Source organism: Manis javanica, chromosome 1 (assembly GCF_040802235.1).
Source record: "Manis javanica isolate MJ-LG chromosome 1, MJ_LKY, whole genome shotgun sequence".
NCBI lineage: Eukaryota > Metazoa > Chordata > Mammalia > Pholidota > Manidae > Manis > Manis javanica.
In genome coordinates, this window is record NC_133156.1 from 191,528,109 (window position 1) to 191,541,207 (window position 13,099).

Below are 13,099 nucleotides of genomic sequence, written 5' to 3' on the forward strand. Positions count from 1 at the left end.
TTTTTTTTGAAATGAAGAATGAGATGTTAACAGATTTATCTTCAGGGATAACATTAGTTGAATCTTCACTAGTCAGGCACTAGACTTACAGTTTGGCTTGGAGATAATTTTTTTTTTCACCCTGATGCTGTCTTACCATAGGGGGCATGTTGGGAAACCTCCCCTGAATGCTTTCTGTCTACTATGGAAATTTAAAAGTGGGTTGGCAAAGTCCTTGAGTAAAAATATGTGAGTTATTAGGCCTTACATGTGGTATTTTTGCCTGTGTTATTGGTGCTAGTAATTCTTTTTGCCTGTTTATAAAAGCAAACAATATTGTCATTTCTTTCTTTATTCTTTGTAATACTCTATAAACAGTTAATGGTATATAATCACTTTATAATTTGTATGTAAATGAATTTAGGATTTCAACTGAGACTGCTATAAAACATGTGAAATAAAGATACTAATTTTTTTTAATGTTTTAACTTTTATTATTTTTATTTCAGGTCCATTGCAAAAGAACTTGCAGACTGGCTTATAAGCAACAATGTGGTAGAGCATATATTTGGACCAAATTTACATATTGAGGTTAGTGGACAATTACATGATTGCTCTGCTCTTTAAGAGAGAAGAATAATTTTAAAAATTAATTGTAAGTTTTTATTTTCCAGATTATCAAACAGTGCCAGGTGATTTTGAATTTTTTGGCAGCAGAAGGACGACTGAGCACTCAGCATATTGACTGCATTTGGGCTGCAGCACAGGTAATATTAATAGCTCATATTTAGTAGGTGCTTTTGTATTATGTGTTTAAGTGCTTTTACTCTGCTATAAGGTGGGTTTTGTTATCATCCCCATTTTGTAGCTACAGAAACCAAGACATGGAGAAAGTTGGGAGTAAAATCTATGAAGTGTGGCTTCAGAGTCCATGTCTTTAGTACATACTGGTAAAACTGAAGGAAGTGATAGCCAGTCAGCTGGTTCTTTACAAAACCATTTTGGTTTATTAAGAGCTGCTTTCCTATTAATTTCATATGTTAACCATCCTTTCTTTCTTGAATGTTTTATTGTATTTTCTTTTTTTATTTAAATTCTTGAATAGGCATATACCCACATGGTTCAAAATCCAGCAAGTAAATATAAAAGGACATGTTATACATTTTCCCCCTCCTTTCCTGTATCCTAGGTTTGCTGTTCTTAATCTCTCAGATTTATCATAGATTTACTATATGAAAAGCTAATTTTAAATATTTTTATTCACTTGTCCTTTTTTTCCACACATCTCATACTAAATAGACTTAGCTTTTTTTCACTTAACAACTTCTCCCAGAGATTATTGCATGTGTCAATATATAAAACACTTTTAAAGTTGCACAGTATGCCAGTATAAATGTACCATAATTTATTTAACCCATTCTCATTCATAGTTATTATGACTATTATTTTTCCCCCAATCTTTTCTAAAGACATCTTCTGTAAACAATGTCATTTCACCCATGTGCAAAATTGTTGTGTAGGATAAATTCCTACTTATAAATAGAATTGTTAGAGTACAGTATCCATGTGGTTTACTTGTACATAATGGGTGTGATATGCCACTTTTCCCTTATCGTCCCTGATACAGGGTGTCCTTAAGAATCTTGATATTTGCTAACTTGATTGGTGAAAAGTGATAATGTTTTAAATTTGCATTTTGTTTATCTGACTCAGGTTGCAAATCTTGTGTTTAAAAGCCATTTTAGTTTGCTTTTTTTGGGAATGTCTGTTTATGTTCTTTGCATTTATCAGTTGCTTTAAAGAGATCTTTATATATCAATGAAATTGGACTTCTGTTTGTTTTATAAGTTATAGGTCTATTCTACATTGATGTCTTCTCCTTTGCTTCTTTTGCTCTTCAGCTTCAAGTTTATAGTTTCAAACTTGTGACTGAATTTTTTTTATGGCCTGTGGATTTTGCTAATGGTTTGAAATGGCTTCTCCATTATAAAATTATAAGAAAATTACCCTTTAGTTCCTGTATGTTTTCTGTTTCAATTTTATATTTTAATCTTTGATCCCAATGGAATTTTTCTTGATTCAAAGTTTCCCACAGGTATATAATTCCCTCACCCCCTCACCCCATTTTTGTTCTGTAGTTGACTCTGGTCCATTTGTTGAGTAGCTCTTCTTTCCTCACTGATTTGAGACACTGCATCAGTTATTTAAGCTGGGTCAATTTCTGGACTTCTTGAAGTGACCAATTGATACATTTAGTTAGGGATAGGTAAACTTACGCTGAAAATCCAAGAACATCAAATACAACTGGCCACTTCATTTTGTAAATGGAATTCTTGTGCAGCATAGCCTTGCCCATCCTTTTACATATTGCCTGTGGCTATTTTCGTACTATAGTGGCAGAGTATGGTACTTGTAACAGAGACCTTACCACCTGGATTCTTAAAATATTTATTGTCTGGCCTATCAGGAAAGGGTTTATACTGTCTTTACTTTCTTTCCATGTGTCTTTCTAATGTTTTTAAATGCCTGGCAGGTCAGGTTCTTCCTCCTGTATTTTTTAGAGAATTTTTCTGTCTCACTAATTTTTCCATGGAAGTTTTAATATTGACTTATTCTTCAAAAATATTGTTGTTTTATTATAATGATTAATTTGAGAATTGAAGTTCCATCTTCCTATTTACAACATGTTTTCTTTTGTATCATTAAGCATTTCAAAGTTATTTGTATATAAATTTTATTCCATGTTATGCTTATTCTTAGGAATTTTGGCTATGTATTAATAGCTATTATAATAGCCATTTTCCCATTATTACCTATTTTCATACATTTTCTACTTTTTTCTATTATAGTTAATGATTATCACGTAAATACATAAAGTATATATATATAAGCATCTTCAAATTTTTTATTGTTATGTATGCTTTGATACCTTACTCAGTTCTTAGATTGGTTGTCATAAATTTTCAGTACCTTTAAAACAATTTCCTGTATTTAATATTATATCTTTATATATCACTATCATTTTAACAAATTAAGGAAGCAATTCTTGTTTCAGAGTAAAGGGAACTTTTCTTACTCTTAGATTTTTTTATTTTATTTTGTCCACAGAAAGACAAGTAAAATATGAGAACAATTATGTTAATTAATACAGATAAAACTAGTAATAGTGAAACATTACTCTTTATCTAAACTGAAACTTACCAGATTTACAGTTGATTTTATTATCTGTTAAAACTTGTAGCTCTTTATCATAGCAAAAATTTGAAGTAACCTAATGAAGTGATTTAAAAATAGTGGCATAATCTGTGATACAGTTGGCAATAACAAATTATTCATACAAGATTGTTTAACAAAATCAGTATTTTAAGGGTTATTTTAATTGGCTGTTTCTGTGGTTTGTTACTACTACTTCAGTTTTGAGTTTACCACAGATTTGGAATGATCAGAAATTTTTACATTTTGAGTGTTTTTAATTTGAGTACCAAATACAATCGAGTTCAAAGTCTCCAGGGTTGGTTGATTTCATACAGAGTCCTGCCTGAGTTTTTTTTTTTCTTCTTTATGGAGTATCTTTTTGAGGTCACTTTGCTCACTTGAAATACTCACACAGATGATTCACCTAGTAGTAATTGGATTTGGTGCTGTTATTTGCACTGTTTACATCACAGTGCTCACTCTGGAATCCAAGAAGAAAATAGATGAAAATGACAGAGATGACAAATGGGAAACTGATAGAAAAGGAAGAGTGTTTATAAATATTTGAAAAATGCTTTCCTTTGTTTATAATTAAATGTAAGTTCAAATAACATAACAGAATTTTAATGTGTTTATTTGCATAATGTTTAATAATACGCAAAGTGATCAGAGTATGGTATAAACTTTCTGGTGACCAATACAGCAATTTCTGTTAATTTACCCTGTAAATGCATGAATATGAAGATGTTCATTGACTGTACTAGCTGACCAGGAATATCAGTTACTTAAAGATTAAGTAAGTTTTGGGAAATCCATGTAATAGGATGCTCTGTAGCCATGAGAAAGACTGGAGTTGCTGTATTAGATTCATGTGGAACAATATCTAAGAAATATTTTTATTAAATACCATGTAGGTTAATAGATCTTGTATTAAGAGAAAATGCAAGCACATAGTGTATTCTCCCATTGTGTGCTGAAAAACTACAAAAAGAGAATGCATACACAGGCTGTCTCTCTACTTGTGAGTGCCTGGAACTGTTTTGGAAAAATACACTAAGTTTTAACAGGTTTGCTTTTGGGATAGTGGGAGACTTCTTTTTTATTGTCTATGCTTATGTAAACTTTGAAATTTTTACATCTGTGTATTTTTCGGTAAATATAAAAACTAGTATATAAAGTTACAATAAATATTTTGACATTTAAATAACTACTATTTAAGGTTATGTACTCTTCTGGTTTGATTTTGTTATCCTCTCAGCATTTTTCTCTCCACACTCATCCACTGTAAATCTTTCAGTCACAGGATGTCAAAAAAATAAACTTCAGCCTCTTTCCACTCTATTGGAATTCAGTTTTAAATGCTTTCCAAATTTGAAGAACTTTTGCATAAATGAATGTAACTCATTGAGATAATAATTTTATCTTAATCTGGCACTAATAGCTTTTTTTGGATAGATGTTCATGTCTCAATGACAGAAGTCAAATACCCTCGGATTCAGAAGGGACTTATGTCATCTGATTGAGATGTGCATTTGCTGTTGTGTGGAGTGTTTGCTATATGTCTGTTAAGTCTGATTGGTTTATTGTGCTGCACAAGTTTGCTGTTTCCTTACTTCTGTCTAGTTTTTCTGTCCATTATTTAAAGTGGGGTATTGACATCTACAGCTATTATTCAGAACTTTCTATTACTCCCTTCAGTTCTGTCAACTTTTGCTTCATAATGGTTCTAATTGTTATATCTTCTTTCTGTATTGAAACTTTTATTAATAAATGGTTTCACTTTGTTAACCTTTCTTTAAAAATTTTAACTGTGGGAGGGTAAAAAACCCACATAAAACTTAGCCTCTGATACCCATACTGTTCTATAAAAGATGTCCACAATCTTTTTTCATCTTCCAAAACTGGAAGTTTATACCCATTGAGCAACTACTATGTACTTCTTCCTCACAATTCCTGGTAGCCACCATTTCCATCATTTTGACTGCTCTATAGATCTCATAATAGAGGAATCATATATTTGTCCTTTGGGGACTGGCTTATTTCACTGCACATAATTTCCTCAAGATTCACCTGTTTTGTAGCACGTGACAAGATTTCCTTTCTTGTAAGGCTGAATTACATCCCACTGAATGTTTATACAACCTTGTGTTTATACATTAGTCAGTGGACGTTTGCTCTGCTTCCATTCTTGACTGCTGCAAATAATGCTACAATGAACTTGAGTGGACAAATATTTCTTTCAAATCTCACTTTTAATTCTTTTGGATATATACTCAGGATTGGGATTGTTGGATCATATGGTAATTCTATTTTTTCCAGCAACCTTTTCAAAATCTAAAGTCTTACTTGATTTTATTATGGTCAGCTCACTTCTCTTTTGCTTATTGCTTGGAATATCCTTTTCCACACTTTCACTTTTAACTTATTTGTGTCTAGATTTAAAATGAGTTTTTTCTGGACAGCATATAAGGTTGTATTAATGTTTTTTTTTTTAAGCCATTCTGCAAATCTGCAACTTTTCTTTGGAAAGTTCAAAACATTTATATTTAAAGTAATTACCCTAAGATTTCGACCATGTTTTTTATGTCGTGGAGTGTTTTTCCCCCATTATTTCCTTCATTACTGCTTCCTTTTTTGTTTTTCTTGGTAGTAAAATATGTTGATTCCCTTCCCATTTCTTTTTTGTATATTCTATAGATATTATGTGTTTAACATGGGAATTACATTTAACATCTTAAGGCTCTAAAAATGTAATTTGAATTTCTGCCAACTTAAATAGCATACCAAAACTATGCTCCAATACAGCTGTATTCCCCTTATTTTTGTTGATGTTATAAATTGCAACTTGACATGTGTGTGCCCAGTTACGTAGATTAATAATTCTTCCTGCATTTGTCTTTAAATCATGAAGCAAATAAAAGGTGGGATTGTGGAATTGCAAATGAAAACTACAGTAATACTTGCTTTTATAGTTACCTATGCATTTACCTTTATCAGAGATCTTAATTTCTTCCCTACTGTGTAGTTTCCTTTCATTTTGTTCAAAAGGACTTCTTTAGTATTTCTTGCAGGGAAGATCTAGTTGTAGTGAACATGTTCAACTGTTGTCCGGAAATGCGTTAATTTCTCCCTTTTGGGACAGTTTTGCCAATGAAGAATTACTGGTTGAAAGTTTTTTCTTTCACTCTTTGAATATATTGACCTTTCTGGTTTCCAAGGTTTCTGACAGCAAATTGACCGATAATCGTATTGAGTATCCTTTGTATGTAGTGAGTAACTCATTTTTTTCTGCTTTCAGGATTATTTTAGTGTCTTTGGCTTTTGTTCATTTGATTATAATATGGCTTGGAGTGGATCTCTTTGACTTTATCTTACTTAGGAGTTGGTAGAACTTCTTGACAGTGTAGATTATGTCCATCATCAAATTGGGACTTTTTAGTCATTGTTGCTTCAAATATACTGTGTGTCTCTTTCTCTCTTTCTGGAATTTCCCCAGTGAATGTGTCGATACCTTTGATGGTGTCCTAACAGGTCCCTTAGAAGCTATCACTTCAGTTCATTCTTTTTTCTTTTTCTGTTTCTTATAATCAGTAATTTTAATTATCCTATTTTCAAGTTTGCTGATGTTTCTGCTTGCTCAGATCTGCTTTTGACCCCTGTAATACTGCTTTTGACCCCTGTAATAGAGTTCTCATTTCAGTTATTTTATTTTCAGCTTTTGAAATTCTTTATAGCTCCTTTTCATAATTTTGTCTCTTTAATGATATTCTCATTTTAGAGAATTCTCATCAGGCACCACTCTTTCATCCTTTGTTTCCCTTAGGTCTTTGAACATCCTTAAGGTTGGTGTTTTAAGATCTTTGTCTGGTGAGTCTGCCTGGTGGGCTTCCTTTGGTATATTTGTTTTGCTGAAATTTTTTTGTATTTTGTGGGGTTTTGTTTGTTTGTCTTCTTTCTTGTTTGGATTGTTGTAGGGTGTTTCGGTGCTGGGGATCAGCCTAATGTGAAAGCTTTTGGTCTTCTCAGGTATTTTCTGAGCCTGTGCCTTTTCCTGGGAATGTGCAGTGCCTATTTAACTTCCCCTACACACATCTGTTATTCAGTGTCCAGAAAAACCTGGTTGGCTGTTTAAATCTGTGAGTAGTCAATAGAGATGATTTGGGTTGACACAGTGGCAGCCAGTCTTCTGTGCCTGTACCTTACCAGTCAGATGTAGCAGTCCATACAGAACACAGAACAAGATCTTTATTGCCCAGCCTGGCTCCAGCAAGCAGTACCAGAATTACATAACAGTGTCCCCACAGCTGCCTACCACAGGGTCAGGGAGTGGGGAATGGGTAGCTGCTATCATACTGAAGGCTAAATTTGGCTGGTAATACAGCAGTTTATCAGCCAAGCTTCCCCTTGGAAGTGCGGGGATACAAGAGTTCATATTGAGCCTAGAGTTTCAAAATAGTTACATCAGACAATTTCTGCCACTACAATTGCTCTCTAGGTACAGAGATGGATTCCTGGTACTTCCTACTTTGCTGCCTTCCTGACGTCCTTTTTCTCTTTTTTGACAACTAGTGAAGAGAAGGTCTGAACCAGCTCCACACTGCCATCTTTATGAGGAACTCAAGCCATGCAGTCTTTTTTTTTTTTATTAAGGTATCATTGATATACAATCTTACAAAGGTTTTACATGAGCAACATTGTGGTTACTACATTCACCCACATTATCAAGTCCCCCCCCACACCCCATTGCAGTCACTGCCCATCAGTGTAGTAAGATGCTGTAGAGTCTTTACTTGTCTTCTCTGTGCTTTCTTCCCTGTGAACCCCCTACATGATATGTGCTAATCATAATACTCCTTAATCCTCTTCTCCCTCCTTCCCCACCTATCTGCCCCACCCCCTTCCCTTTGGTAGCAACTAGTCCCGTCTTGGAGTCTGTGAGTCTGCTGCTGTTTTGTTCCTTCAGTTTTGCTTTGTTGATATACTCAACAAATGGGTGAAATCATTTGGTACTTGTCTTTCTCCACATGCCTTATTTCACTGAATGTAATACCCTCTAGCTCCATCCATGTTGTTGTAAATGGTAGGATTTGTTTTCTTTCTATCAAGCAATTCAGTCTTAATAATTTTTTTTTTCCCTGTACTGTATGAATTTGCTTTAATCTGGGCACATCTAAAAGAGCCTCTTTTTGCTTCAGTTACAGGATTACTGATATCTCTCGAGGGTTTGCCACTTACAGATAACTGATTAGATATTTGATTATGAAAATTAAATCTGTTAATGAAATTCCAGCAAGTCAAATTTATTATGTGCTATGTTTTTATTACATTTAGTTAGGAAAAGTATAATCTAATTGTTGGTAAAAAGCAAGCATAAACTTACAGTCTAGTTATAATGTTAATTAATGCTGTATTAAAATTAACATTCTTGGTTAAGACTTATAAATGCAGTAAGCTTGTAGTGAATGATTCACTTCTATATCAAATGATATTTTTGGTGTTGATGTACTGCAGTTTTTTTTTTTAATGGATAGCTAGTAGTGTTGAAATAAAAGTGTAGCTTGTAAGAAGTCACCCTGACAAGAGGAATTCTTTGAAAGTTATTACTTTTATTTTACCTTCTGTGTCAAAATCAGGTTGTGCATATTTTCTCTGATAGGGGATACAGTGTAATAGAGAGGTTCATGTGATTTATGCCTGAGAAAGTCCAGTCAGTGTTTTGGAATAGAAAAATCTGCATTTTCAAATAGACTTTTTATGTATTGAAGATAATAGGATACCTTAGCTTTTTATGTGTGGAGCCCTAAAATTGGGAATTACTGTCTAGTCATATTTGTTTTTGTGTTTTTTATTTAATAGCAGCTTTATGGCTGTAAAAAAACATGTACTTTACATGACATTGTAATATTTAGTATTCCTATCTTTGTAAATGTCCTTTCCCTCATACATACCTAGTTCTGTTTAGTTTAACAAAGGAGGCATCCTGTTTCCTGGTTATTATTATGTAGACCTCTATTGCAAGGAAATTTCTGTTGTGTACTCTAGCAAAATGAATGTGTTTCATACATACCTTATAACCGTTTAATATGAGAACTGTTACACACTTAAAATAATATTTGATTTGGTTTTCTCCCCTGCTTGTGATTTCATTTTATTTGTAATTGCTTATGTCTAAGTTGAATAATTAACTTGTTTTTGCATTAATCATATGTACAAAAATTTAATTGGAATCCTCTTCATACTTAGATTACAGAAATTGCATTTATTGTGGGTTTCCTTCTTATGGCTAGAAATCAGACTTATGGTGTGTTCAGATAGGTTAAAGTTCTGCTTATGTGGAATTTTATTTTCATAATTTTATGCACTGCCATTTATGATTTTGGTAATTAGCATTTACCAATATATTAAAAAATAATAGTGTACTGGCCACTTTTAAAAGTATGTAGTTTTTTGATGTCTGTTATTTATGTACTATAATTATTTTTTACTATTGTCTACCTTTATTTTCTAGTTGAAACATTGTAGTCGGTATATACATGATTTATTTCCTTCACTTATCAAGAATTTGGATCCAGTACCACTTAGACATCTCCTTAATTTGGTTTCAGCTCTTGAGCCAAGTGTCCATACTGAACAGGTAACTCATTCAAAACATAATGGTAGGGTTTGTTTTTGTAAAGTGAAAACTTATTTCTGATTCAGATAATTGAAGTTGTAGTTTATTACTACTGGCATCTCAGTTAGGCAAAATAATATTAAACTTGTTATGATGTTGCCTACAACCTCTAATTTCAACCTTTTTTTTTTTTTAAGACATTGTACTTGGCATCAATGTTAATTAAAGCATTATGGAATAATGCACTGGCAGCTAAAGCTCAGCTATCAAAACAGAGTTCTTTTGCATCTTTATTAAATACTAATCTTCCCATTGGAAATAAGAAAGGTTAGTAAAATACAATGTGCTTTTTGGAGAAAGTTGTCCAAAGTTTGTAACTTAAATTTGAAGTTCATTCTGCTAAGTTTAGTTCAATATTAATTTCAAAAAAAGTTTGGGATAGGAGCTGTCGTATTCATGAAAGGGTTAATAAATTGGGATTAGCTCATGTTTTTGGTTTATCTTTCAAGTAAAGAACAATCACAAAGTTTTAGTAGTTACAGGATTTTTTTATTTGCGTTCTTTCCTTTAAAAAAATGAATTTCTTCATAAAAGCTTTGGAGCTTTTGGCAAAAATCAAACAGCATGGTTTGTTTTAGAAATTTTGAGAACAGAAGATAGTAATACAGTTCTGTTTTCTACTTCAAAATTTTTTTATTCAGGTGTTTTAAATGTTCTTTTACATGTATAGCTTTCCACGGCTTTCTAAGCTTAATCAACCTTACCCCAATTTTTGTGTCCTGGTATCATATACTACTGTTTTCTTAGGCTTTTCTGTGCAGGCACCTACAACTACTACTGCAGGTGGTGGGGACTCAACATTATTGTATATCATTTCCCTACCTGTATCTTGATTGTATAATAAAAACAAAAATGATATGCTGTCCCAAAGCAGCTCAGTCACTTAGAGTATTTCCCTCCTGTTTTTTTTTTGTTGTTGTTGTTCTTTTTCCTTCAGAGGAAGAAGAGCTCAGAAGAGCAGTTCCATCACCTTGTAAGTTGAGTCTTAGAAATGCATGGCAAATGACTTTAGTTTTGTTTTGATGATCATCTAGAGTTAATTGATTTTATATAATGTGTTATATCAGAGTCATATAGAGGAGTTATTTTGAGCAAGAGATGCAAACCCTTAATTAGTTATCCATCTTACTTTCTGTTTACACCATTAGTATCTTGACTTTTAATTGAAATCATGTGTATCCTCTTTAGAAATAATTGGCAAATGTTAATTTATTTCCAGATTATATTTTGGGTACTTAGCATAAAGCTTTTGTAAATCAAAGAATCAAAGGACTATGTCATTCTGGTCCATGTTAATATAATACAAATTAGAAGTAATAATAAAAAATCTGTTTAATATAGGGTCACCTGCAGCTAGTCCTCAAAGCAGTGATAACAGTGATACCCATCAAAGTGGAGGCAGTGACATTGAAATGGATGAGCAACTTATTAATAGAACCAAACATGTGCAACAGCGACTTTCAGACACAGAGGTACGAAAATGGCTCCCCAGCCCCAAAACAATTTTTGGATTTTAGGGCTTCTGCCATGTTTATCCTTTGAACTGGAAATATAAACATGATCCGTATTCAGGCCTTTCCTCACTGTCAAGTACTAATTCAGGTCTTTGAATTTCCTTAGAGTTTTTAATTCCATTTTATATTGTTTGAAGGAAAATATCGAAACTGGCAGCCTTTTAAAAAGTACAGTGTGTTGATGTCATCAACTTTTTTCTTACTAATTTGGTATTTATTTAAATCTGTTTCTAAATACAGGAGTCCATGCAGGGAAGTTCTGATGAAACTGCCAACAGTGGTGAAGATGGAAGCAGTGGTCCTGGTAGCAGTAGTGGGCATAGTGATGGATCTAGCAATGAGGTGAATTCTAGCCATGCAAGCCAGTCAGCTGGGAGCCCTGGCAGTGAGGTACAGTCAGAAGACATTGCAGATATTGAAGCCCTTAAAGAAGAAGATGAAGATGATGATCGTGGTCATAATCCTCCTAAAAACAGTTGTGGTACAGATCCTCGGAACAGGAAGTTAGAAAGTCAAGCAGGCATTTGCTTAGGGGATTCCCAAGGCCCATCAGAAAGAAGTGGGACAAGCAGTGGAACAGGAAAGGACCTGGTTTTTAACACTGAATCAATGCCATCTGTAGATAATCGAATACGAATGCTAGATGCCTGTTCACACTCTGAAGATCCAGAACATGATATTTCAGGGGAAATGAATGCTGCTCATATAGCACAAGCATCTCAGGAATCTTGTATTACACGCACTGGGGACTTTCTTGGGGAGACTATTGGGAATGAATTATTTAATTGTCGGCAGTTTATTGGTCCACAGCATCACCACCACCACCACCACCACCACCACCACCACCACCACCACCATGATGGGTAAGTCTAATTGAAAATAAGCAGTTTATATTTCCTTTAGGGAAGAACTTATAGCGTATATTTATTAAATGGCAATATATTCTAGATAAGTACTCTCCAGTAGGAATGTAATGTAAACTGTAAATGCTTGCCACAAATATGTAATTTTTAGTTTTCTAGTGGATACATTTTAAAAAACAAAATGAAACAGATGAGATTAAATTTTAAATTTTATTTAAAGCAGTAATATCTAAAATACCATCTACATGTAAACAGTATAAAAATTCAGGTTATTTTAATTTTTTTTTTTATATACTAAGACCTCATTATTTTTTGTATATTATGTATTATAGCACATCTCAGTTTAGAGCAGCCACTTTTTACATGTACAGTGGCTACATGGAGCTAGTGGCTGTCATATTGGGCAGCACATATCTAGATCTTCAACTCCTTATTGTAATTGCCTGGAAGCAGATAGAAGATTGCTTGTGGAAACTTACTGAAGTGTGATCATGAAAAGGGAAATTTTATGCACATCTGAATTTTAGGTCATTAATTAATATAAAGCCTCAACATAACATTTTTTAATTGTCTGAAATATACTACACCCATGATATTTTGACAGTAAGGGATTCTGTCACTAGTGTTATATTTTTCTTTCCATCATTTTTCTCACCTATAAAATAGGAACAGTTGTACCTATCTCATGGGTTTATTGTGAGCATTTCATAGGCTGATCTGACTGGCACATAGTAGTTCAATAAATGTTAGCTGCTGTTTATTGTCATTACAAGTAGTAATATTTGAATTGAAATGAAATATGAATGTGTGATTTATCAGGATGAGCTTTCTTAGACTTGAAAAATTTGCCAGGCCTTTCAGAGTTCAGCATGTTT

The 13,099-nt window shown here is 33.2% G+C and overlaps 1 protein-coding gene across 3 annotated transcripts in view; it reads left to right on the forward strand.

Moving 5' to 3' along the window:
- The window catches only part of USP34 (ubiquitin specific peptidase 34), a 241,368-nt gene that overhangs the window by 100,368 nt on the left and 127,901 nt on the right, over window positions 1-13,099 (forward strand). For all 3 annotated transcript variants that reach the window (XR_012121111.1, XM_073212721.1, XM_073212722.1), the window contains 7 exons: window positions 489-570; window positions 654-746; window positions 9,683-9,808; window positions 9,985-10,114; window positions 10,785-10,820; window positions 11,189-11,319; window positions 11,602-12,224. Coding sequence is in view for 2 of the 3 variants with exons in the window: in XM_073212721.1 (XP_073068822.1) it covers window positions 489-570; window positions 654-746; window positions 9,683-9,808; window positions 9,985-10,114; window positions 10,785-10,820; window positions 11,189-11,319; window positions 11,602-12,224 (1,221 nt within the window). In the remaining variant the exon portion in view is untranslated. The remainder of the gene's footprint in view (window positions 1-488; window positions 571-653; window positions 747-9,682; window positions 9,809-9,984; window positions 10,115-10,784; window positions 10,821-11,188; window positions 11,320-11,601; window positions 12,225-13,099) is intronic.